This window comes from Poecilia mexicana, unplaced genomic scaffold, assembly GCF_051168715.1.
Source record: "Poecilia mexicana isolate PSO_F unplaced genomic scaffold, ASM5116871v1 scaffold_22, whole genome shotgun sequence".
In the NCBI taxonomy this organism is placed as follows: Eukaryota; Metazoa; Chordata; class Actinopteri; order Cyprinodontiformes; family Poeciliidae; genus Poecilia; species Poecilia mexicana.
This window is the reverse complement of record NW_028263391.1, coordinates 2,077,314-2,102,517: the sequence shown is the minus strand read 5'-3', so window position 1 is coordinate 2,102,517 and position 25,204 is coordinate 2,077,314. Positions and strand designations below refer to the sequence as shown.

Here is a 25,204-nt window from a genome sequence, read left to right as displayed (position 1 = left end):
CCCGAATTTCATGACTAAATTAGGTTTTATATCATTCCTACATACAACGTCTGACTTCAGAAGTTAACGGGTCACCACATGAGTCAAATATTTCATATTTATAGGTTTTTGTTTGTCTAATAACCCTCCTATATGATGTGAATGAGAGGACTGTGTTATATGGGCTAAACTCTCCAAGCTAAGCTCTGGTAGCTACCAAGCTAACAGTCACTTTAGCTAGCCAACCGTACACCTGTCCCGCTCCTACTGACCTTTCACTACCCGCTTTAACCTGTTTTCTACTGTCCTTGGGACTTTCGCATCTTGGTAAAAAAAAAAAACCTATATATATTATTTTATTTTAATTTACTATAAAGTTAGCTTTTATGTTTCGTGTGGAAGTTTTTCTCATTGATAGAACATCCCAAACTTACTTTAAGCGTTTTATTTTTTATTTTTTAAGAGTTGAGGCTGCTACTTACTCATAGGTCCTGAAGATTTCATGAGTAATTTTACAGAGAAACACTTCTTCGTCCGGTCGAAGATCAGCCGGAGGTTTCTGTCGGGTAAAGGGCTTTCTGTGGAGTAGCGGCATCTCTTCGCTCCGCTTCCACTCTGAAAGAAAGAGGAGCGAAACCGGGTCACTCGTCTTTACCGAATAAAACACGAAAACTCAAGTGAAACGCCTCAGCTAAAAGCTCAGAGCTGAAGCAGAGCCCCGGTTAGAATGTGGCAGGAGCTCGACAGAACAGCAGGAGTGAGGAGGAGGTGGTGAGCGGGTCTTTTGTTACACGCGCCGATAATCCAGCCCGCATGGAAGTGCTCCTCTTCATTATGTCCCAGCCGACACGCTAAACTCAGAGCCAATTCAGCACAAAGCTCACAACTTCATTCCTCCGACATTCGGTACGCTAAAACAGACAGAGAAACCGATAAAAACGGCCGGTCTTTACCTAGTTGTGAAACGATGAAGCGATAACAGGCGGTCCGAAATGAGGAGGAAGAACTCCGGGCTTAGCCGTCTCACTGGCGGCTTGTTGACGAAGTTTTCAACCACTTCACGGTCAGCTGGGAAATTTCAGTACTTCGCCTACGTTTGTTTCTTGAGTGTAAGAAAAGGAAAATGTCGGTGACCGCGCAACAACAGAGTCCATTTATTAAGAATAAAGTGTTCGGAAGATCTTTTAAATATATTAAAACACCTTTGTCAAAATTTACACACCCAAACAATATTTGCACACTTTTATTGACAGGCTATCTCCTTTAGTTAGGTTCAAATTCAGTCAATTTGACAAAGTAACAGAGATGGAGGGGGGAAAAAATAACGGAATCCCGCCGAAGATAGTAATGATCGACAGAGCCTACTCAAAGTTAAATGAAGCCATAAGCAGAATGGAATTTTGGGGCACACTTCCATTTAGCCCATCACCCACCACTGACCTTTATTTCTCCATGGTTGACTATTTTTCCATTTTGCATTTAAAGCTATTTGTTTTGCAGTTTTCCTGTAAGTTTTCTTTAAATGACAGTATAATATAACTTTTTGGTCACATTGCATTATTTATCAAACAAATAGTACTTCAGGTGAAGATTTTAAATAGTAATAATATAAAACAATTCTCAAAGTAACTACAAAGTTGAGCTCAAACAGGATGAAATAAGACAGGAAAGTCTCTAATTTCCTTCTTTTTAAGCAATTTTATAGGCAATTCAGATATTTTTGGCCTTCCGGATAATTTGAAGTGGATAAAGGTGACATTTGATAACTTTCTTCAGGTATTTCCAGTATAAGAAGCCATTAATAAAAAAAAAAAAGACTCTTCACTTTGTGCAAAATGTGGACCTTGAAAACATTAAATTAAAATTAAATTATGACCCCATTAACATAACTTATTAAGAATAACTACTACATTTGTCAACCTGCACTGTGTCTTCTCCCTCCTAAATTCTTTTGGGGACCCCAAAGAGAACTTCCGGTCAGCAGGGGGCTCTAGTCAATCACAGAAAGGTGGGCTTGTCCTGATCATAACTCAACACAAAATCAGAATCAAAGCAAACATCTTGAAATTGAGATGCATCGAGCAGCTATATTGAGGAGTTCTCCGATGAATGCCTTTTCTTTTCAGTGTTACCATTAAGCAAACTCACCTCACAAGAAGCCTGGAAAAAAAATTCAAACAGAAAAAAATGAATAAATTGTAAATGTCACTGGTGACATGTAGTTTCTGGAATTTTCTAAGCAATTGTTAAAAATGTGATACAAGTTTCAGCAGTGAAGAAACCCCAGGTGAAGACGCAGAACTCATTGGATGTCTGGGTTTTCCTCCTGGACCTCCTCAACCCAATCTCAGATAAACAGAGGACAGTGAATGCTGGATACCGTCAGATGCCCAAATCCCCATGGTAACCTGTTGTCATATTTGTTGGCTTATGTTTCTCTAGCTGTTTTTTGAGACTCACAACAGGTTCTGAGTGGGTTTAAGGTCTGGGTAGATTTCTGCTCGCTGCTTCAAAATGAAATGTCCCAACCTTACAACTACCCTCTCACTTGAACATTATGACACAGTGCTCCAATAGTACTGAAAACATGTATTTTCCATAATATGGAAAAAGCAATTTTATAGGCATCAGCTTGCCTGATGCAGCTAACATATACCATCTTTATCTGAGGTCTGATCTATTCAAATTTTAAATGAAAATTTAAAATGTGCAAAGGTGATTCGACTTTGTTCAATGCCTCATCTGTTTTCCTGTCTCTCTGTCTGTAGGTGGCTTTTCTGACTGTTTCTATGGTAGAAGCAATGATAGAAAAACACACTGAGACAAGATGCTGTGAACTCATACCCTTTGAACTCTTTCAGTTTTTATCTAATTACAACCTAATTTTTTTTTACCAGGTCTTCATTGGATGGAGAAACATTATTACATGGAAGCAAAATAAAACAAATCTAAAAAACACTGAGAAGTGTGGTGTGTATTAACCCCCCTTTAGTTTTATACCTCTAATAAAAAGTCAGAGCTAATTGCCTGTGTACGAATAAAGTCCAGCTGTGTGAATATGCAGCTGTTCTGTTTCTGGACTCAGGAGTTTGTTAGAGAAAGTTAGAAAACACAGAAGGCAGGTCTGGGAGGATGAAGGATAAATAATTAATAGAAAAAGAATGTAAAAATGACTATTTTGCTTAGTGCCACCTTTAAATTGGTCTCTGTAATGTTATTCACTCTTTAAAAGCAAACCTGAATGTTGCTTTGATTCTTTTATGCATGTTTGAGGAATTCTTAAATTTCACATGGCAACCATTCGTGGGAGTCTAAACACTTGCTCTCCCAAAGCTCCGCCTATTTTCATAAAGCTAAAGCTCCTCCTTTAAGTTGCAGTCTCCAGCTGAGCTTTATCTCACAGAGCAGCCTTCTGCAGCTCAGCTCCTCCAGACTAGCGGCAGCAGCAATTAGCAAACACCTGGTGGAACTGCGCCTCTGCTGACCTCATCATAGGAACAACTTCTCAGTGCAAAGCTGATAAGAACGGTTAACACCTTAATGTTGTGATGTCATGCTGAAGATGGAGGTGCTATAAAATAATACTATGTGCTTGGAAAATAAATAATACTGCCTCTTTTAAAGTTAAACAGAGTACAAAGAATTCTGTGTTGTTTCTGTTCAGTTCTGGTCCTGAAATCACTATGTGAACAGTTCACTAAGGATTTAGGAACAGACCATGTGAGTGATAAAATTTAGGTCCTAGTCTGGTTTCTGACATGTTCTGTAGTTTTCTTAACATCAAGTGTAGTTTAGTTTGATTTTTAAAGTCTCCTGCTTGTGCACACCTTCAGTGAGATTCACCAGGATAAGACTTTTAAAGAGGATTCATTACTAAGGACCTAACATCATTATACACAACTTAAAACACAAAAAATGTAATTAGGGAGACAAAAATCAACCCCTGTCTATAAGATCAAGTAAACAAACACTAGACAATGCTGGTATCTTTTGTATTTTGCAATGTATCAAATTATACAAAACAGAAACTTAGAAAGATAACAATAAACATAAAAAAATATTCTCAATGATGGTTTAAAGCAAGCTGTAAAGTAAATATACAAGTGAAGCATGATTAACAGTTTGATTTATTATTAACACCAATGTGCAATAATCTATTCTATGCTTCTGGTTCTGCAATATTCGGACCCATGGTAGTTTGAAAGCCAGGTTGAATTTTAGTATTTCAAGAGGTAAAGAACCTCTGACTGGTGAAGTTCACATTTGGACTTAAGTTGATTCTGGACTTCAGAAAGTCTGAACTCTGAGTACAAATGAAGACTTTTGTTAAAGCAGATGCAGTCCAGCATAATTTCCCACCTTTTCAAACCACTTTCAGCAAGATCTGGAACCACCTGCATCACAGAGCTGCATCTCCTCCTGACAGGTGGAGAAATGTGCTTGGATGATTGAGAACAGCTGTTTCATTCTGCAGTCACCTGATCCACTACAGGTCACTTTGTCTCCAGTCAAATGACCTCGTCCAGCTGGATCTGTTCGTAGTCATACGTTCCATTCCAAGGAGCTCCGTTTGCAGTCACATGACTCTGTAGGGCCGTTTCTGTCTGCAGTCACCTGACCTCATCCTGGTGGAGCTGCCAGCGTCAGACGACGCGGTACAGATGAATCTGTCTGAGCTCCTCAGGGTCTGCATCTCGGCCCAGGTAGACGTTGTAGTCTACAGGAAGCTCCTCCACCCAGTCTGGTGGTAGTGACACCTGAAGGATGTGAGCAGTGATATGTAGGTTGCAATAAACAGAAGTCAATAGATAGTAACATGCGATACATATTCCAGTTTCATTACACTCCTTACTTCACCACTGCTTAAGTTAAACTCCCCATGTTGTCCATTGATAGTGATATTAATGCTGCATCACTGTCACTAGCTGCATTTCCATTGACCGTATAATTGCACAATTTAGCATTTCAAAAATAAATTTACTTAATGGAAACGTGGCAATTAAAACACAAAACAAAAAAATGATATAGTTTTTCAATAAAAAGTTTTGGTTTATTTAGCAAAACTGAAATGGAAAGACTTTTTCCCCTCATCCCAGTCACATGATCAACAACAACCTGATGCTACCACTGCCACAAAGCATGAAGAAGAAAATGACAGGAAGCAGCTGGAGGATTGTAGTGCAGCATGTTTTTGAATGACTTATTGTGTCAACAAACTTATTCCGATGTGATTTTAATCGAGCTTCTTATTTCATGGAAACACCAGAATTGCAAAATTATGTGTGTTTTTTTGACATAATCAGAAAATTGACATGGTTGTGCCCATATTTGTAACAAAAATGCAGCTACTGTCACATGACCAAACTAACACCACATGACCAACCTCCAGAAACAAACAGCAACAAGATGGAAATAAATATCGGTTGTCAATATTGATCCAGTTTTATTTATTGATCCAGACTGATTTGATATGTTTAAAAATGACAAATATCGGCTGATACCGATGTTAGGGCCGATATATTGCGGTTCCCTAAAATAAAGCGATATGAATTGGTTAAAAACATGAGTACAGAAAGAGCTGCAGGTGTGCAGAGGAATGGCAGCCGGAATAAGGGACAAACTGTATTACCGTAATTTCCAAACTTTTGACCACAGCTGCATATAAGCCACACCCACCAACTTTGGAAAGAAAAATTTTTTACATATTCAGTGTTGCACTTGTCAAAAGGTGCAGGTGTCCATGTAGGAACACAACATATTTACATAGAATGATAATTGAAACTTTTAATGAAATGCATACACTAAATGCTTTTTTCCAAACATTTCCTTTTTAAAGCAGCCTGTAAACGGCTGCTTTAAAAAAACAGTATACCAGGAAAAGTCACTGATTGCTATCTTTATCTTCCTTCTGCACACATAAACCACTATAGTTGTCTTCTTCAGTGCCAGAGTTGAAGAGCTTCACACATTTCCTCAGTTTCTGTCGTTGTTGCTCTTAATCAAATGATAAATTAGAATAAGCTCAATAGTTCCCATTAGCATGATTTATTGTTTTCTCTTTTCCCTCTCTTTTTCTACCAAAACCTAGATGATAAAATTCTTCAGTCTGGAGCAACAATATTATAATTTTATCGCAATAATTTCTGGGACAATTTATCCTCTGGCAAAATTTATTACCATGACAGGCCTATGTGTTGTGTGTAAGTATGTCTAAACACAATAAAATTAAGTCTGTTCACAGAAATCAGAAACATCTGAAAGAAAAACAAACTGGTGTGGCTCCAAGCTGCTTTTGTGGCTGTGCAAAACTAAACTACGGTAGTTCTCTTTTCTGTGTTGAAAGAAATGCAACATTCTGGTGTTTTCCAGGTACCTGCAGAGCATCCAGACTCTCTTGCAAACTGGGAACAGTAACCAGCAGGGCTCCTCTCCTCCTGAAGGCCTGCATGATGAACTTCCAGGCTCTGAACACACAGAGAGCAAACGTTCCTTTAGAGCATGCAGGTTACAGTTGGTGTTTTCTGGATATTTCCTGCACAGTCTCAGAAGAACTACCCAATTTGTTCGGTGGGCTCCATGAAGTACTCAAAAACATTGTTCATGATCAGAACATCCGCGCTCTGCAGCAGAACCTCCTGAGTGCAGACGTCTGCATGGAGAACCTGCAGGGGGACGGGGAGTTTTTATTAAATGTGTGTGCGAGTGTGTGTATGAGAAGGGATGAGGACCGATCAGAGACACGAACCTGAACTCTATCAGACAGGCCGTATTTGTGGAGCGTGTCGTTCTGCAGCCTGACAAAGTCCTCACTGAGCTCCAGTCCAATGAGGCGAGAAGCTGAACTGTACAAACAACCCTGAACACGATACCATCACAATATGATACAACAATGATTTACATGGTTTTCAAGTCTCTCCCAATCATTTCAATAACACTGTTTTCTAAAACAGACTTGACACATTTCAAGATTAGAAAGAAAAGGGTTTAACATTTAACATTAAAGGGGCAGTTTTCCAGCCACTTATCATTTTATAGCACAATCAACTAACTATGTTCCCTTCTGTTATAAAAATGCTATTTTATATATATATATATATATATATATATATATATATATATATATATATATATATATATATATATACACACACAGTGGGGAGAACAAGTATTTGATACACTGTTGATTTTTCAGGTTTTCCCACTTGCAAAGCTTGTAGATGACTGTAATTTTTATCATAGGTACTCTTCAACTGTGAGTGATGGAATCTAAAACAAAAATCCAGAAAAATACAATGTATGATTTTTAAATAATTAATTTCCATTTTATTGTGTGAAATAAGTATTTGATACACCAGAAAAATGAAACTTAATATTTGGTACAGAAACCTTTGTTTGCAATTACAGAGATCAGACGTTTCCTGTAGTTCTTGACCAGGTTTGCACACACTGCAGCAGGGATTTTGGCCCACTCCTCCATACAGATCTCCTCCAGAGCCTTCAGGTTTCGGGGCTGTCGCTGGGCCACATGGACTTTATGCTCCCTCCAAAGATTTTCTATTGGATTCAGGTCTGGAGACTGGCTAGGCCACTCCAGGACCTTAAGATGTTTCCTACGGAGCCACTCTTTAGTTGCCCTGGCTGTGTGTTTTGGGTCGTTATCATGCTGGAAGACCCAGCCATGACCCATCTTCAGTGCTCTTACTGAGGGAAGGTGGTTGTTGGCCAAAATCTCACGATACATGGCCCCATCCATCCTTCCCACAATATGGTGCAGTCGTCCTGTCCCCTTTGCAGAAAAGCATCCCCAAAGAATGATGTTTCCACCGCCATGCTTCACGGTTGGGATGGTGTTCTTGGGGTTGTACTCATCATTCTTCTTCCTCCAAACATGACGAGTGGAGTTTAAACCAAAAAGTTCTATTTTTGTCTCATCAGACCACATGACCTTCTCCCATTCCTCCTCTGGATCATTCAGATGGTCATTTGCAAACATCAGACGGGCTTTGACATGCGTTGGCTTGAGGAAGGGCACCTTGCGTGCACTGCAGGATTTTAATCCTTGACGGCGTAGAGTGTTACTGATTGTTTTCTTTGAGACTGTGGTCCCAGCTCTACTCAGGTCATTGATCAGGTCCTGCCGTGTAGTTCTGGGCTCATTCCTCACCTTCCTCAAGATCAATGATGCTCCACGAGGTGAGATCTTGCATGGTGCCCCAGACCGAGGGAGATTTTCCGTTATTTTGTATTTCTTCCATTTTCTAATAATTCCACCAACTGTTGTTGCCTTCTCACCAAGCTGCTTGCCTATTGTCCTGTAGCCCATCCCAGCCTTGTGCAGGTCTACAATTTTATCCCTAATGTCCTTACACAGCTCTCTGGTCTTGGGCATTGTGGAGATGCTGGAGTCTGATTGATTGAGTGTGTGGACAGGTGTCTTTTATACAGGTAACGAGTTCAAACAGGTACAGTTAGTACAGGTAATGAGTGGAGAACAGGAGGGCTTCTTAAAGAAGAACTAACATGTCTGTGAGAGCCAAAATTCTTACTGGTTGATAGATGATCAAATACTTATTTCACACAATAAAATGGAAATTAATTATTTAAAAATCATACATTGTATTTTTCTGGATTTTTGTTTTAGATTCCATCACTCACAGTTGAAGAGTACCTATGATAAAAATTACAGTCATCTACAAGCTTTGCAAGTGGGAAAAACTGAAAAATCAGCAGTGTATCAAATACTTGTTCTCCCCACTGTGTGTGTGTGTATATATATATATATATATATATATATATATATATATATATATATATATATATATATATATAACATATTTCTGTATATAAATTATTTCAGTTTGTGTTGAAAGGTGTTGGATCTATAGCAGTCAGAGTGACAGAGAACCTGAGTAACCTGCTAACAGGGTGAATGTTTCATTAATAACACTGGCAGTAAACTTGTCTCTGTTTCTTGTGTGTTTTTATTCCAGTCCTTATTGTCAGAACGCCTGTATCTGCTTGTTGTTTGGGTAACCGGCTGTACTGTCAATAATGGCCTGTATCTTTTAAATGTATTTCTTGATTTGCTGATATTCACTGAAAACAAACAAACTGATCAACACACAAAATCTACTAAACATGATTTAACTCAGTTGACCTTGTTTTGGACTTTATGACCTTTTCTCTTTTTTTTGGACTAAAACAATTTATATGTAGTTCCCTGTATGATATGCTAACTAATTTACACCAAACATACATTGAGATTCCTCCCCTGAAATCAAAAACCTTGATACACAAACATGTCCCTGAACTCATCAAAACATCCACTCAGAACTTTATACAGTAAATATTCACTTAAAGAGGCATGCTGATTCATTTTGGGGAAGAACACAAAGTACCACCACATGACTGAGCAACATGTTCTGATCATTTCGATCATACTTCAGCTTGAACCATCTGAAACAAGGTTTTTATGACAACTATCACTAGCATTGACACATTTCTGGATCTGTGTGGGTTTCACAAAGGTTAAGACCAACTCTGACCCCATAAAGAACTGCTCCCAGTCGGGAACCAACATCCACCACAGTCCGACCACTGAGGTCCGGCAGAACGTTCTGGAACAGGAACTGAAGTTCTGACACTGAGAACGAGTGTGAGATGAAATCTGGAGAAGAAGAGAACAGGAGTAAACGTCCAGGTTTACATGCATGTTCATAAATATACTACTTATGACACTCAGTCTGTGTGGGCCTGTCACGATAACCAAATAAATCAGTTATGATAAATTAAGATCATAATTGATCTCAATCATTTCAGTTTGTATGATTTATTGTTTTTCTCTGTTCTCTCTCTTTCTACCAGAAACTGGATGATAAAAGTCTTCAGTCTGGTGCTTTGGTCTCAACTAGCTTCTTTTATTAACGGACAATTTCATTTAGAGAAACCTCATGATTAATTTTATTTGTTATTTTCGTTGTTTTGTTTATTTTGGATATTTAAAATGTCTTCCAGTTCCAATGTCAAATGTTTATGAGAATTTAAAGTTTATTAATCTTTGAGAATGTGTTCTTGTATTATTATGACAGTACCATTATGTTACTTGAAAATAGTCTCACAGCAGCAATATTATAATTTATCACAATGACTTGTGGGACAATTCATTGTGATAAATAAATCGTCCCAGTTGGATCAATTCATTTATAGTTTAAATACACCACATAGTCAGGGACAACCAAACAGAACCAGGAGGAGGGTCTTAGAGCTGTCAATCACATTGGAGTACACGTTGCTCTACCATCATTGTGTGTCTGGAGGCAGAAGGCAGAGCCATGTTCCTACCGAGGGGGGCGGTCCTGAAGGATCCACAGCTAAGACAGTAATTCCTGCTCATGGCCCCCTCCTCACACAGAGCGTCCACCTGGTCCTCACTGTACAGGAAGCTGTCCACATGAACCGTGGGCCGCTGCCGCTGCTGCATCTACAAGACAGAACCATATCAGTAGAGTAATGAGCTCAGCTGATGCTCAGTTCCATCAGGTGTTTGCTAATTGCTGCTGAATAGTCTTGAGGAGCTGAGCTGGAGAGTGAGGGGGGAAGGCTGCTCTGTGAGTCAGAAGCTCCAGGTCTCAGAAACTGCAGTTCTGAGAAGGAGATGCACCTCAAAGGCGGGGCTAGGTCCACCCAGGTGTTTTGCACAGCTCAATAGTTACTATGGAGATTAAAGGATTTCTCAACAAGTGAGTAAAAGAGTCAAAGCAACACTGCAGGTTTGTTTTTGATGAAGGGATAACATTATAACATAATGTGAAGCTCAAAAATGTTGATTTTACATAATACTGCCACGCTAAGACTATGTCTTCTCTACATCATTTGTGTGCAGATTACTGGAGAACATGAAGCCATGTAATCACATCACACCACAATGACAACCTGAGCCAGACAGGGTCAGACAGGCCAATGAAAACGCCTCATTCATTCATGCATGCACCATTTAAGTCCGTGCAGATGAATGCGAGCACGGTCATGTTAAAGTCTGAATGCAGACTGCACCCTTTTCAGGATCATTGTGGTTGTTTATCCACATCAGAAACAGACAACTGTAGCTCAGTAATGAGATGCTTTGAGATGGCAGCAGATGAAACTGTGGAGGAACCTTGTGTTGAGCAGCAGTCTCAGACAGCAGCATGGCATCGACCGGCAGTCTGGCTCTCAAGTCTTCTGCAATGCTCTGCAGGATCACCTTGTTGTTGTCAAGCAGCAGCTGATCCAGCTCATCTACAGAGAGACACCCACACACCCACACACACCAGTGACTCACACAATACTGAGATTTTGGTTCTTTAAGAAGCAACATCAGAGGCTCGACCAAAAACCTGGATAACAGTTTCAGATAAATGATGAGCTGAGGTGGCTTTTTCTACCCAAGAATGATAGCAAAGCTGAAGTGCAGAAAACAGTGCTGAACCGACTTAAAATGTTTCTTTAAATTTTTTTTTTACTGAATTACAAATTTATTTGCTAAGTCAGCACCGATTTCTGCTCCCAAAATGTGGCAGATTGTATTTAATAATGATACAATAGGTGTTATTAAAATGTCCTTTATATCTTGAGATTTCAAAGGGCTACAAAGGTCTAAAAAATACAAAGAAAATAAAACAAAGCTATTACAATGGATACAATTAAACTAATAAATAAATAAGAGATTTAAACATATCTAGGAACATGAATACATTTTTTTGCTAAAAAAAAGGCAGAGTATTAGATTTAGAGTTCTTTATGCTTCCTTTTGCTGACAGGTTGTATGGAGATCCTAATTTCATTTTCCAGCAGGACTTGGAACCTGCCCCATATTTATATATTTTTAGATTGGATGAAGAGCATCTATGAATGTCAATTCAAATCTTGCCCCAGATTTTTTTACTTGAATTAGATCTATACTTTGACTAGGCCCTTCAAATACATAAAGCTCTGGAAAAGTAAGATTATAGTAAAGACTTTGCTCAGTGTTCTAAAGTACTGAACTGAGACTTATAGTTTGCTCGTCACTAGTCACAGGTGATTCCTGTTGTCAGAACCACGCTTAGTCTCAAAGTCAGGCTGGCCAGAATGAAGTATCGCGAGAAGTGGGAGGGAAGACATGCGTGCAGGTATTTACCTGAGTTTTTCATCCAGTCCAGTAACTTTGGGAGCTCAGAGGGATTCACCTGGCCCAGCAGCTCCCGCAGCTTCAGCCTGGCCTCATCGGCGTTCATGATGACTCAGTAGAAGCTTCGAGAACAGGCCGAGTATCCCGCCTCTCTCCGGGTCCCGGTCCGAAAAACACGTGCTAGAACTTTAGAGGGGAGCCGGGGGAACTTACTTCATCATCACTACTATTATTTCTCCTCCTTTCCTTTTTCCTCTTCTTCACCGCTCCGAGCTGATCGGTAGAGGTAACTTACTGACACCTTGTGGAAAAATATAATTACTGCAGGCTCCAATCTACTAACCGATGAGCGTTGGAGTATTTACACTTACAGGACAAAAATACAGAATCATTATGGAATATCCCATATAATAATTTAGTTGTTTTGCTCATAACCAATGAAACTAAATCATAAGTGTGACGCAGCTATTTTATATAACAGATGAACATTGTAAAGCATTCATTAAACTCACCCTTTTTTATATGGGGTAAAATGATAAAGTCATAGAATTATCAAATGTTGAGAAACATTTGATAGATGGAAGCATTAAAGAAAACATTAGAGATACTTTGTATTTTGTTGCAGCTCTTCTGTTTTTTCTATGTTGAATTCTGTGATGTCACAAATTGTCACAAATGAAAACTGATGTTTTCAAGCAATGTTCCAACTATACAGTACACCAGCAGACAGGTCAGCATGGTGCTGTCAGACATTTCTTTTTTACTCTGTCACAACATTTAAAAATTTTCCAGGTCTTTTTTTAGCTGATTTCCAGAAGGAAAGTTCAAAGTCTTTTTTTTTGTCTTTTCCCCTGTGGACAGATCCATTGTTATTTGAACATAACTTCATCATCACCAAACGTACTGTGGACAGATACAAGAAAACAAAAGTGGAATGTGTTTATCTTCCAGCCTCTACTATGACTTTTCTGGGTAGAAATCTAATGAGCTCATTTCCTGCAGTTGACAAACAAATGCTGACTCCTGTTTTATGTTTTGTTTTTTTTTGTTGTTTTTTTTACATTTATATTACAGATGATTCCCCCAAATATTTTTTCGGATCCCAACTGATTTGGACTTTATTTAGCAACTACTGAGCCTGGGCAACTTAAATCTGATGAAACTTAAAACTGAAGTTTAATGTAAAGAATAATGAGTCAATATTTAGCCATAAAATTGTGAGAAATTCGTAACAAAACATCTAGTTATTGCTGCTAAAGTGGTACATGCAAAACAATATTTTTTTACGCCTTTATATGTTGAAGCCTAGGTTTGCAAGATGCTGTGCTTTCTGGATAAAATCAATTTTTCTAATTATGAAAACTAGGCATCAGAAATCTCTTTGCCTGCTTGGAAACAGTTTATGTTTTTAATTTATTATTTTTCACAGAATGCAATACATAAGTGCACAGTGTGTTACAGATACAGACGAGAGTCACGTTCACCTGTTACACTCAAAACCCCTGGTAAAATAAGACCAGAGAAGAAGAGAATGAATCCTATTTGTTAGTTGATCAGTTTCAGTAACGGCACACAGCTGGAGGGATTTCCATGTTTCCTGCCCAGCCTTGTGTTAGCAGTTTGTCCCACACTGTCAGACCTCCAGCCATTCTTCATCCCTACATCATTTCTCCTCTCATCATTATGCTTTTACATTTACTGTCCATATTTCTTCTTCTCCACATCCTTCACCAACTCAACTTAGTTTAATTTATCCATACAACTTACAATTATTCATGTGTCGTATTTGCCTATCAAATTCAACAAAATTCATGATAATGTGATAAAAGTTCATGTCATGTTCTTTTCTCCTTCCTAAAGGTAAGGTATTCCCTCTAGTAATCATTAAATGCTGAGATGTTTCCGCTCCTTCTGTTCTCTCTTCATTGACCAACAATGAACTCAGTCTGTTTATACACTCTTAGTGGATGACCTGTTTCTCTGTTAACATACCAAGGAGCCACTCACCTCTGATGTAAGGCAGATTTTTTTGAACAAGGCGCATAAAAATGAGAGCAGCTTGTTTACAGCTGAACCAACGTTCACAGATCTTTTTAGAAGCAAAACATTTAGCCCCAAAGTTTCTCCTCTGGAGAAACCGTGATCTAACATTGTTTTTCAACATTTTTAAAAATAAAAAAAATGCTTTACTCCTCCAGTAACCATAGGATGGCCAACTATAAGATCAAGAGGTGTGAGGCAGCATTTATGCTAAACGAACAATTGAGAATAGAAAATAAAAGTGAGAAAATCAGTCTAAAAGTTGGCATTCATGTATTTGGTTTGTTTTGCAAAGGGGGCAAAGCTCAGAAGCTGATGCAGTTTGGGGGGCTGCGGCATAGAAAAGCTTGGGAATCCCTGCAGACAACAGAAGCCACAATGTGTCACAACAATAACTCTGCTCTGATTCGATGCTCCGCTCTCCAGCATCATCCTCTGCAGGTTGACACACAATAAATACAGACATAAAAGAAATGCAAACACTAAACGTTTTCCTCTATCCGGTGTGAGGAAGCTTGATGAGCGCGGCCTGCCCGGGGCCGAGCCGCAGCTCCGTCAGGTCCACGCTGCTGCCTGCAGGGAGGGCGCTGCTGTTGGTGCTGAGGGCGACCGCAGCATGCCGAGGCAACACCGCTTCGCTCGTCTGCAGCACCGCCTCCTCCTCCGGCCCCCAGTTGAAGGCAGCCAGGTAGCGATCGTTCTGATCCCAGACCCGCAGGTACGCCAGAGACGAGGAGGAGTTGGAGAGGAGGAGGAAGTCTCCGTGAAGGAGGGAGCGCTGTTTGCCCCGCAGCTCGCTCACAGAGCGGAAGAAGTTGCGGAGGGACAGCCTGTCAGTCTGATCCTCCTGGAGACAGAAAAAACAGAGAGAGGAGACATCGGGATTTAGGTCGGTCCAGAGGGTCATTTTAGGGGCCTAAAGGATTCTCAAGGTCCCCTAAATAATTTAGGGGTTTTTGTTGATTTTTTTTTCTACAAAAATACTACCAACAAATTCAATTTACTGTGGCCAGAATATGAATAAAATATTTTAAAAGTGTAAAAGCAATTTTTCTGCTTTTACTGCTGCTTGAGAAGTGTACTCGCCTGCTGTTTTCTCACATCCTGTGCCTCTTCTGGGGGGCTATGGCCCCCTTGCCCTCAAAAACTAGTGACGCCCCTGGCTGTGTTTCCTGGATATTAACTATAATCTATGAAAAATTGTGCCTCAACCTTCCGTAATCACAAACAAGCCTTTCCCAGAAGATTCCCAGAAGGTTTGAGTGACTACACTGATGTGTGTATTTTTTATTTTTATTTCAGGTACAGTATATCCCAGAGTTTTTCACCTGCAGTTCCTAGACAGACGCTAAAGTCACCCTAAAGGGATAAGAGTAAAACTACATAATTATAAAATCACTGTGAAGTATGTGAGCATTGGATCCTGGTGACAGATTTTGCAGCAGGTTACCTGCAGACTTCCATTCAGATCGTCTTCAAAGTCCCAAAGCATCTTGGGAAACTTGGATTCCTAATGCAAACATGAAAAGGTTAGAAAAAAAACTGAAACAGTTTCTAATTCAAAACTATTCAGAAATGAATCGCAGATACAAATTTTACTAAAAGAACTTCAGGATTTATTTCCCGTTGAGCAAAATCTCAGAGCAGGTCTGCTTGCCAGCTGAGCGGCTCTCACCCCGTCCATCAGGCCGATCTCGTCTCCGTAGCTGAAGACAGGCGTCCCAGGCAGCGTCAGCAGCAGCAGCTGGTACAGTTTGACATGAGCTGGGGGAACTAATGAGGCCAGGTGACCGTCGTCTCGCCCCCCCAGATTCCAGGCCAGCTTGGTCTGCGTGTGGTTGGAGTAGAGCCTCTGGACGGTGTGGGCGTAGCGGGCAGGCTCAGGGCCGCCTGCTGTCAGAACTTTAGATATGAGGAGGTCCACTTCAGTGGAGGACAGAAGAGCAGACACCCTGTCAGCAGAGGAGCTTTCTGTGACGCCGAGCAGGAGTCTGAAAGATGCAGACATGGATTAAATCCACAACTCACAGGAAGCTGCTCATTTCTGCTACCAGAGGTATTTTCAAAACCCAGACATTAAGCTGTTTTTTAAAAATGCAAATTTTTAGAAACATTCAGCATAGGTTTCTACAAACATATGCTTAGATAATAAAAAGGGTTCATCAAGACAAAGACAAGAACAAGGAAATGAAACATCCATAATTCTCTAAAGCTTTAAGGAGTTTTAAGTTTTCACCTGATCAAATATTTCAGTTTGAAAAAGCAAAGTTAGAATGAGCAGCAGAAAGAGGACGGAGTATTCCTTAAAGATGAAGTCATTCCTGTTCTTGTTGGACTTTTTCCTATTGAAATAATTGAATCAAAATGTATTAAAATGTACATTTACTGAGAGCTTAATGTGTGACATATTTAATCCTCTCTTTAACATGCGATCTGGGGAGCAGGAACCATCATGTGAAGCAAATGTTTGGGTTTTGGAACAAAAAGAAAAAGCCTGATCCTATCAGAGGTCAGAGGTTACAGATGGACCCTGCACCTTTCTGACCCGCCTCTCTCTGTCCCGTTCTGGACGATGGCCCGGATGTCGGCCCAGAGAGCTGGGACCGTGCTGGCCAGCTGTTCCACTCCAGACAGCTGGACTCCGTCCACTCCTTGGTTCAGCCAGAACACCAGGGCAGACTGGAACCACAGGGACACGGGTCACTCAATGTTCATCGTATTAAACACTCCAAGTTTATCTTCACAGTTCTCTGTGCTGAACCTAAAAAAATTGTAGGTGACTTTAATTTTGATTCTGCAGCCCATATATAGACTTATAAAAAATAAATATATTATTCATATCTCTTGATGTCTGTGATTTTACAACAAACTTCACTTCTTAAACATTGTGATTATAAAACATACTGCAGCTTCTGGCTGCAGTATGTTTGTTATGTATGTCTCATATATATATATATATATATATATATATATATATATATATATATATATATATATATATATATATATATAAAAATTCCCTTCTCACCCTCCGCGGGTGGTCTCTCTCTCTTTCATCCTCTGAGCTCGGGTCCTCTACCAGAGGCCTGGGAGCTTGAGGGTTCTGCGCAGTATCTTGGCTGTGCCTAGAACTGCACATTTCTGGACTGAGATGTCTGATGTTGTTCCTGGGATCTGTTTGAGCCACTGCTCCAGTTTGGGGGTGACTGCCCTGAGGGCCCCGAGGGCCCCAATGACCACAGGCACCACTGTGGTCTTCACCTTCCAGGCCTTCTCCAGTTCCTCTCTGAGGCCCTGGTATTTCTCCAGTTTCTCATGCTCCTTTTTCCTGATGTTGTAGTCACTTGGTATTGCTACATCCACCACAACGGCTTTCCTCTGTTCTTTATCCACCACCACAATGTCCGGTTGGTTCGCCATTACCATCTTGTCTGTCTGGATCTGGAAGTCCCACAGGATCTTAGCTCGGTCATTCTCCACCACCTTTGGGGGTGTTCCCCACTTTGATCTCGGGGCTTCCAGTCCATATTCGGCACAGATGTTCCTGTACACTATGCCCGCCACTTGGTTATGTCGTTCCATGTACGCTTTCCCTGCCAGCATCTTGCCCCTGCTGTTATGTGCTGGACTGTCTCAGAGGGCTCCTTGCACAACCTACACCTTGGGTCTTGTCTGGTGTGGTAGATCTGAGCCTCTATTGCTCTGGTGTTTAGGGCCTGTTCCTGGGTGGCCAGGATGAGGGCCTGTTCCTGGGTGGCCAGGATGAGGGCCTCTGTGCTGTCCTTGAGTCCAGCTTTCTCCAGCCATTGGTAGGATTTCCTGATATCAGCCACTTCAGTTATTTGTCGGTGGTACATCCCATGTAGGGGCTTGTCTTCCCATGATGGTTCCTCCAGCACCTCGTCCTCTGTTCCCCATTGCCTGAGACATTCGCTGAGTACATCGTCCGTTGAGGCTTTGTCCTTGATGTATTTATGGATCTTGGATGTTTCATCCTGGACAGTGGCTCTCACACTCACTAGTCCTCTGCCTCCTTCCTTACGGCTTGTGTACAGTCTCAGGGTGCTGGATTTGGGGTGGAACCCTCCATGCATGGTTAGTAGCTTCCGAGTCTTAACATCCGTGGCCTTTATCTCTTCCATTGGCCAACTGATTATTCCAGCAGGGTATCTGATTACTGGTAAGGCATAGCTGTTTATTGCACGGATCTTGTTCTTGCCATTGAGCTGGCTTCTCAGGACTTGCCTTATTCGTTGGAGGTATTTGGCTGTGGCTCCTTTCCTTGTGACCTCATCAAGGTTGCCATTTGCTTGTGGTATTCCCAGGTACTTGTAACTGTGCTCTATGTCTGCTATTGTTCCTTCTGTGCGGACGACCTTCCCTCTCTTTGTAACCATCCGGCCACACTTCTCTAGACCGAATGACATCCCAATGTCAGTGCTGTAGATCCTGGTGGTGTGGATCAGTGAGTCGATGTCTCGCTCGCTCTTGGCGTACAGCTTGATGTCATCCATTTAGAGGAGGTGACTGATTGTGGCCCCATTCTTGAGTCGGTATCCGTAGCCAGTCTTGTTGATGATTTGGCTGAGGGGGTTCAGGCCTATGCAGAACAGCAGTGGGGACAGAGCATCTCCTTGGTATATGCCACATTTGATGGACACTTGTGCAAGTGGTTTGCAGTTGGCTTCAAGGGTGGTTTTCCACAGCCCCATCGAGTTTGCAATGAAGGCTCTTAGAGTCCTATTGATGTTGTACATCTCTAAGCATTCACTGATCTAAGTGTGTGGCATTGAGTCATAGGCTTTCTTGTAATCAATCCAAGCGGTGCACAGGTTGGTGTGTCGGGTTTTGCAGTCTCGGGCGACTGTGTGGTCTACAAGGAGTTGGTGTTTGGCTCCTCTGCTATTTATGCCGATGCCCTTCTGTGCCGTGCTCATGTATTTATCCATGTGCCCGCTTATCTTAGCAGCTATGATGCCTTCCATGTTGTAGACAGACAGGTTATCGGCCGATAGTTGGATGGGACTGAACCCTTTGAGGGATCCTTCTGGATCAGGATTGATCATTCAGGGTGAGTCCCATTCTGTCCAGTTTTTCATACCTGAGACTCTTTCTTGGACATCTGCCACAGTGATGGTTACCAGGGCTTGTTCAGGGAGGTTGCTGTGGTCCTCTCGTAGAGAGGTTAGCCACTGTGCATTGCTGTTGTGGGACGCCTCCCTTTCCCATATGCCTTTCCAGTATTGTTCAGTCTCCAGCCTTGGTGGGTCTGCTCTGTTGTTAGTACCCTGCCATTGAGGATCACTGATGCTGAGTTGTATATCAGTTCATTGGTTTCAGTTATGGTGTTGGTAGGGATTGTTCTCAATGCTGCATTCACATCTTCAATGAGACTTTCTGATGGTACTTCACTCAGCCGTTGTAATTGGCATCGGGGTTGTCTGGTGTTCATTCGGGCCATGATTCTCTCTCTCAGGTCAGTTGCACACACACACACACACACGCACACACACACACACACACACACACACACACACACACACACACACACACACACACACACACACACACACACACACACACACACACACATTAACCAGCAGCTGCAGCACATCATTATTCTGGTGGATTGTCTTGGCTCACTTCTACCTCATGTTGATGACTTCCTGTACATTTAGCTCATGTTGGTTTCCAGTCGGTCGTTACCTTCAGTCTCTCTGCTACGTTTGTTACGCTGTTTATGGAGAACCAGTGTCCAGATGAACCCTGGTAGTTTGGAGTCAAATCCAAAACCACAGAAATACCTACAAAAGAGGAAAAAAAAAAAAAAAAAGGATAATTACATATTGTGTATAAGAGACATAATTTCTTCCTCGTAGTTTGACATTCAGGCTAAATATTTCCTGTTTTAGATCGGTTAGTGTTACTGAGAGGAGTTTTAATGGGCTAAATGCCACAATAATGAGAGCAAAAATTCTGTGAAGATTTTATTTAGCTATGCTTTCTCAGGGTTTACCAAGTATTTTTGCTAAATATAACATTTATTTGTGAATGTTTATAGTCTACATTTGGGATTTTGAGTAAATATAATCACTATGTACATAATAAACAGATGAGCCAAAGAAAAAACTGGACCTTGTGATTGTCTTTATCAAGGATGCTCTGATTTGGGCCAATATCAATATCCAATATTAATTCTTCTTTATGGCTGTTAACCAGTATTTACAGATATATCTGTTATATGTGTTTCGGTACACTTCTGATATCATGTAAAAGTGACCACCGCCTACTCTACTTCTCTCTTTCAGTTAAGCATCCCACAATCTTTTGCTGCATCACTATAACGTGACTGAACAGAGACCACCTGACTGACCTGAGTGAGCTCCTGAAACACAAATGCCAACAAGATGAACATAAACATCAGTTGTTATCGGCCCGGTTTAACTTATTGGTCCGATACCGATATGTTATGATGGATGATATAATCTGATATATTGTGCATTCCTGGGCATCATAGTCTAAGAATGGCTCTGAAAAAGCATCTTCCAGTGTTTCCTCACCTTTTCGGCGAGCCGCCTGGATAACACCTTTAAACTGCTCCAGGTTTCCGGCTTCAGGTGAAATTTCCTCAAACCTCAGGCTGATGGCTTCATCAGGTGGAGCAACGTGAATCGGTCCAACCACCAAACCTTTCACCTTCAGCTGGGACAAGCTGGTCATCTTCTGCTCCACACCTTCCAGGATGGAAAGTCAGGGAGGATTCTTTAATTTTTCATCCTTTTAAAGAGAATCAAGTATCTACAAAACTAAGAAACAGGAGCGAGCAGAATGTTTTGGTAGATCTCACATGGAGCAGAAAACAATATAAAATTATTCTTCTGATTTACATCACATGATGGCGTATTAGAGCCATTGGATATAAAATCAAAGGAGGAGGAAATTTCCATCTTTCCATTGTGTGCGTGTGTGTGTGAGTGCAGGTCAGCGGACGCATGGGGAGCAGCTCACCCTTCAGGTTGTGTGTATCGGTGAAGGCGTGGATGTTTCCAATCTGGTACAGTGGGCCTTGGTTCCACCAGCTGGTGGCCGGCAGCTCTCTGCAGCGAGGGGCCTGCAGCAGGATGAGGACAGCTCCCACCAACATCCCCAACCAGCCGAGCCAGAACACCAGCAGCAGCGCCCAGCGGGTTCTTACCCAACTAGGGAAAGAACAAAACGTATCCAGACAACCCTTAACAACCATAAATCTCCAAAATCTTCCAGTTTAAATGATCACAATTGAGTCTACAGAAGTAAGACGTTATCAGCTCATATGACACAGCTTGATGCCTGATGTTTGGTGACATGATGCTCCAATAACATCATTCTAGTGCATCATCACCTTATTAAACATCACTTTAATAAAATGATGTTTAGAGTATTTCAGCAACTTTGTTCACATCTTCTTGTACTGATGAATTTATTAGCTTCAGCTGTGCTGATGATGTGATTATTACACTGAGGTGAAGTTAGCTGATCATTTGGGACAAAACTGTTTTGCTGCTAAACTAACCAGATTAATGAATGCATTAATCTGGCCCTATAACACAGAGGACAACAACATGTGGCTCCGGAGCCACAAATGGGTCTTTGGACCTTCCAAAATGACTATTAAAAAAATGACTAAAAATTATTTGAAAAATAATTTAACAAACAACTTAAGTTTTAAAAATAGATATACCAAATGCAGGTTTTTTCATGGAATAATTTCATTCCATGTTTACAACAGAATGAAAGTATCAATCATTTTTATTTCGATCTATTTTTCTTGTTAGCCTGGTCGAAAATATCAGCATACAAAAATGTAGTCATCTTCTTTTTAAAAATGTTTTCTTTAAACTAAAACATAAAAAATAGGAATAAAATAGCTTTTTAATAATTACAACATATTTCCTGTAGTTAATCAATTAAACAATAAATAATCAAAAATTATACTGTGTCTTTTGTTCTTGAGGTCTTTTGATATTTGTGGCTCTAACCCGTTTTTAGCTGAACTCAGTCTTTAAAAATTATCAGCATAAAAATGAAGCTACAACATTGTACAAAACAAAGTGTGTCCCTGTTCAGCAACCTAGAAATAGATCAATACTGCAGGATATTTTCTGAATAATAGATCTAAGTGATATTTCACATAAAAAAAATAAAAACATTTTATTTTCCACAAGTTGTTAATAACCAGCATCTAACCCCATTTGAAAGCGGTTCCCCTGCTCCTACAAACAGGACCGTGTGTCTGTGAACAGCGTGTCCTCCTCACCCAGGAGTCCCCGCCACCCGCAGCAGCTCCTCCTTGTTCAGGCCGGTGAACGTCTCCTCCGCCTCATCCAGGATCTTCAGTTTCACGGAGCCATTTTTCTCCGCGTCCACCTCCTCCCTCCCCTCAGGAGGAGCCTCCGGGGGCCGGTCTCCATCGGCGGTCATGGGCTGCTTCTCCTGCTCCTCCTGGTCCAGGTCGGCCTCGCTCACATCAGCCTCGGTAGCATCAGCATCCACAGCGGCCCGAGCCGCATCCGCGGCTGCATCCGCGGCTGCATCCGCGCCCGCATCCGAGGCCGCATACGCGGCCGCATCCGCGGCCGCATCCGGGCCGTCCTTCTGCTCCGCGCTGATGTTCTGAGCATCCTTCATCTCCACATTAGTCTCCTCCGTGTTCATCCCGACTCCAGCTCACTGTCTGTCCCCGAGCTTTCTTTCTTCTAATTTTTTTTTTTCAGAGGATGAGATTTGCTGTAAACGGTGTGTCTGCTGGTGAGCTTGTAAAAATCAGTCAGCGTCTACCAGGCTTGCTCTATCTGCTACCTTCAAGTGCAGTAGGAAACACTCAGCTCCACTCAGTAGCTGACGATAAAAAGATGGATTTCCTTCCAGCAGAGGCGGCCCAAGGCATTTGCGAGTTAAGTGGCTGCTGGGAGACCCTAAGAACACCACATATATATTTATATATGCAAAATAACATAGAAAGAAAGAAAGAAAGAGAGAAAGAAAGAAAGAAAGGTTATTACACATCAAAAAACTATAAGAGTTGGTGGATTTTTTCCAGCTGTTTGCTGCTGCCACTGCTGGGGAAATGTAAGCTAACAAACTTAACTTTTTTACTGTAAATTGAATGTTTATTACTTTCAAATAATTAAAATAATATGACCCACTTAAAGACCAATCTGCATTTCAAAATCCAAATTTTCTTTAGTTTGCTACTCATGTAAGGTTAAAACTAATAGCCATAATAACACTGGTATGATGTAAGCTAATTACAGATTATGCTAATAATGATAATAATGGATCAGAATAGCTATGCAACACACACAGCTACTCTATGTTACACCCATAGAGCAGCTTAGCAACAATAAAGAATATGGTTGTCATGCTGGTATGGGGGGGCCGCAGTGAAGATCTGCTTAGGGACCCAAAAAGACCTGCCTCCCTGTAGTTATTCAATTTTGAATAAACACATTCAGATTTATATGTCATCTATAATCAGTGGACACATTTGTAAATATGCCAATAGTGAGCATTGCCCAGTATTTAGCAATAAAATGATACATTTATTCAGGGCCTGTCCAAAGTTGACGAGGGCCCAAAGCAGTCAGATTCTGAGCCTGGCCCACCAGCCACAGCAGCCTCACCCTGTTTGTTTGTTTGTATATTATGCAGACATGGCAAGATGTCTAAGAGTGAAGGAAGAATTAATTCCCTGAATTACACTTTCAGCAGTCACATTGGGTGGTAGAGGAGGTTGGCTGTAGACTTGGTTTGATTCCCTTACTACCGTAGTCAGTAAGGGAATCCGTTGTGAAAAATGTGGGAGGCCGCTGTGGCATTAGTGCCAAAAGGACTGATAATTTGGCCTGATATCCTTATCCAATATTAGTATTGCTGTTATGGGTAATAAATAACTGATATATATATTGGTAAGTATCAGTAAGTATATGTTTCACAACCTATTCAACAACCCTTTTTAATAAACAACAACCATACTGCTGACTTCATTAGTTTAACTCCCCACAATCCTTTGCTGCATCCCTATCACTGTCACATGACTAAATAAATACCATCTCCCATGACCATTTCTCTGTGATAGTACACAGGGTGGGCTGGTGGTTTAATAACCATGTAGATGTGGAACAGTCCATACATTAGAGTCAATCAGGTAAAGCCGTGATGTAGATCCAGACTTCTGGCTTTGTTCTCTTCATCCTCTGAAGTTTTCATCTGATTATTATTAAAACACTTTGAGTTAGCTGTAGATGATTTTACAGCCTCATACAATTTTATATCAGTAAAGATTCTGTTCTGTTGTTATTATTATCACCTGTTTCACAAGGCAAAGGGATGGAATTCCACATAAATCTTGTGGTTGACGGTGTTTCTACTTTGTTACATTGGGAAGTGACAGGGTTCAAACTCTAAAAGCGATGGTATTTTATCAGAGGATGTCTGCTTATTCAGAGAAATCAAATGGAATTTGGGAACAAAAAATGTGATTCCACTAATGTGGCAGAACAAAAATTACCCCGGACACTTTCTACAAATATTTGAAAAAGAATTGTTAGATGTTATTATTTTACATTGGATAACAAAAATGATTTCAAGTTTCTTTTTTTTTTTTTTTACAGTTGGAGCCTGACTAACAGAGTCATAGCTCTGCTGTGACTACCATCTCAGTAGAGATGACAGAGATTCTTTATAAATAAAATCTTATTGACCAAAAGAAAAAACAAACAAACAAAAATAACAGTGATATATATATAAATGTATAAAAAACTGAAATATACAAAAATCTGGTCCATCCAGGTGTTGATTTGGGGTTTTCTGTGAGAAAGTTTCTTTTAAGTATCACCATGCTTGCAATTTGTATTTTGGTAGAAGATGTAAAAAATAAAAACAATTTTAGTGTCGGTCTACTTCAGCTTTGGTATATTTCTAAAATGCAATTAAGAAACAAAAAGAAATATAAAAGAAAATTTTGATAAAGCCCACAATGTAAATACCAGGATGTAT

At 40.7% G+C, this 25,204-nt stretch overlaps 3 protein-coding genes across 4 annotated transcripts in view; all 3 read right to left on the bottom strand.

The window, feature by feature from the left end:
- The window catches only part of baz1a (bromodomain adjacent to zinc finger domain, 1A), a 33,998-nt gene extending 32,959 nt beyond the window's left edge, over positions 1–1,039 (bottom strand). The window contains exons 1-2 of one of the 2 annotated variants that reach the window (XM_015002949.2): positions 933–1,039; positions 462–594 (exon numbers count right to left, since the gene is read on the bottom strand). In XM_015002949.2, coding sequence (XP_014858435.2) covers positions 462–574 — 113 coding nt within the window. In that variant the 5' untranslated portion in view covers positions 575–594; positions 933–1,039. Of the gene's footprint in view, positions 1–461; positions 905–932 lie in introns of those variants that run through there. The other variant, XM_015002950.2, reaches the window with a different exon arrangement.
- A 2,918-nt stretch (positions 1,040–3,957) lies between these two features.
- On the bottom strand, positions 3,958–12,427 carry LOC148152738 (uncharacterized). Its single transcript, XM_088002887.1, has 8 exons — positions 12,137–12,427; positions 11,135–11,256; positions 10,321–10,459; positions 9,525–9,646; positions 6,725–6,835; positions 6,535–6,641; positions 6,353–6,443; positions 3,958–4,736 (listed from the first exon to the last, which is right to left on the bottom strand). Exons 1-8 carry the CDS (start codon positions 12,231–12,233, stop codon positions 4,623–4,625), a joined length of 903 nt encoding a protein of 300 aa, XP_087859013.1. The 5' UTR covers positions 12,234–12,427; the 3' UTR covers positions 3,958–4,622.
- A 1,080-nt stretch (positions 12,428–13,507) lies between these two features.
- On the bottom strand, positions 13,508–25,103 carry slc3a2b (solute carrier family 3 member 2b). Its single transcript, XM_014976711.2, has 8 exons — positions 22,464–25,103; positions 21,176–21,366; positions 20,728–20,901; positions 19,874–19,971; positions 16,704–16,846; positions 15,843–16,158; positions 15,618–15,677; positions 13,508–15,014 (listed from the first exon to the last, which is right to left on the bottom strand). The coding sequence occupies exons 1-8, from the start codon at positions 22,859–22,861 to the stop codon at positions 14,664–14,666; spliced, it is 1,731 nt and encodes a 576-aa protein (XP_014832197.2). The 5' UTR covers positions 22,862–25,103; the 3' UTR covers positions 13,508–14,663.
- Positions 25,104–25,204: the final 101 nt, after the last annotated feature.

What these genes read in the sequence shown, in the direction of transcription:
- LOC148152738 (XM_088002887.1), bottom strand. Translation starts at nt 12,233, where the DNA reads ATGAACGCCGATGAGGCCAGGCTGAAGCTGCGGGAGCTGCTGGGCCAG. An exon ending in AGACTGCTGCTCAACACAAG is followed by an intron (nt 10,460 to 11,134) that starts GTTCCTCCACAG and finishes TCTGTCTTGTAG; the next exon opens with ATGCAGCAGCGGCAGCGGCC. An exon ending in GCCTGTCTGATAGAGTTCAG is followed by an intron (nt 6,642 to 6,724) that starts GTTCGTGTCTCT and finishes GTCCCCCTGCAG; the next exon opens with GTTCTCCATGCAGACGTCTG.
- slc3a2b (XM_014976711.2), bottom strand. Translation starts at nt 22,861, where the DNA reads ATGAACACGGAGGAGACTAATGTGGAGATGAAGGATGCTCAGAACATC. An exon ending in ACGTAGCAGAGAGACTGAAG is followed by an intron (nt 16,847 to 19,873) that starts GTAACGACCGAC and finishes CTGTGGTTCCAG; the next exon opens with TCTGCCCTGGTGTTCTGGCT. An exon ending in AGATCGGCCTGATGGACGGG is followed by an intron (nt 15,678 to 15,842) that starts GTGAGAGCCGCT and finishes TGTTTGCATTAG; the next exon opens with GAATCCAAGTTTCCCAAGAT.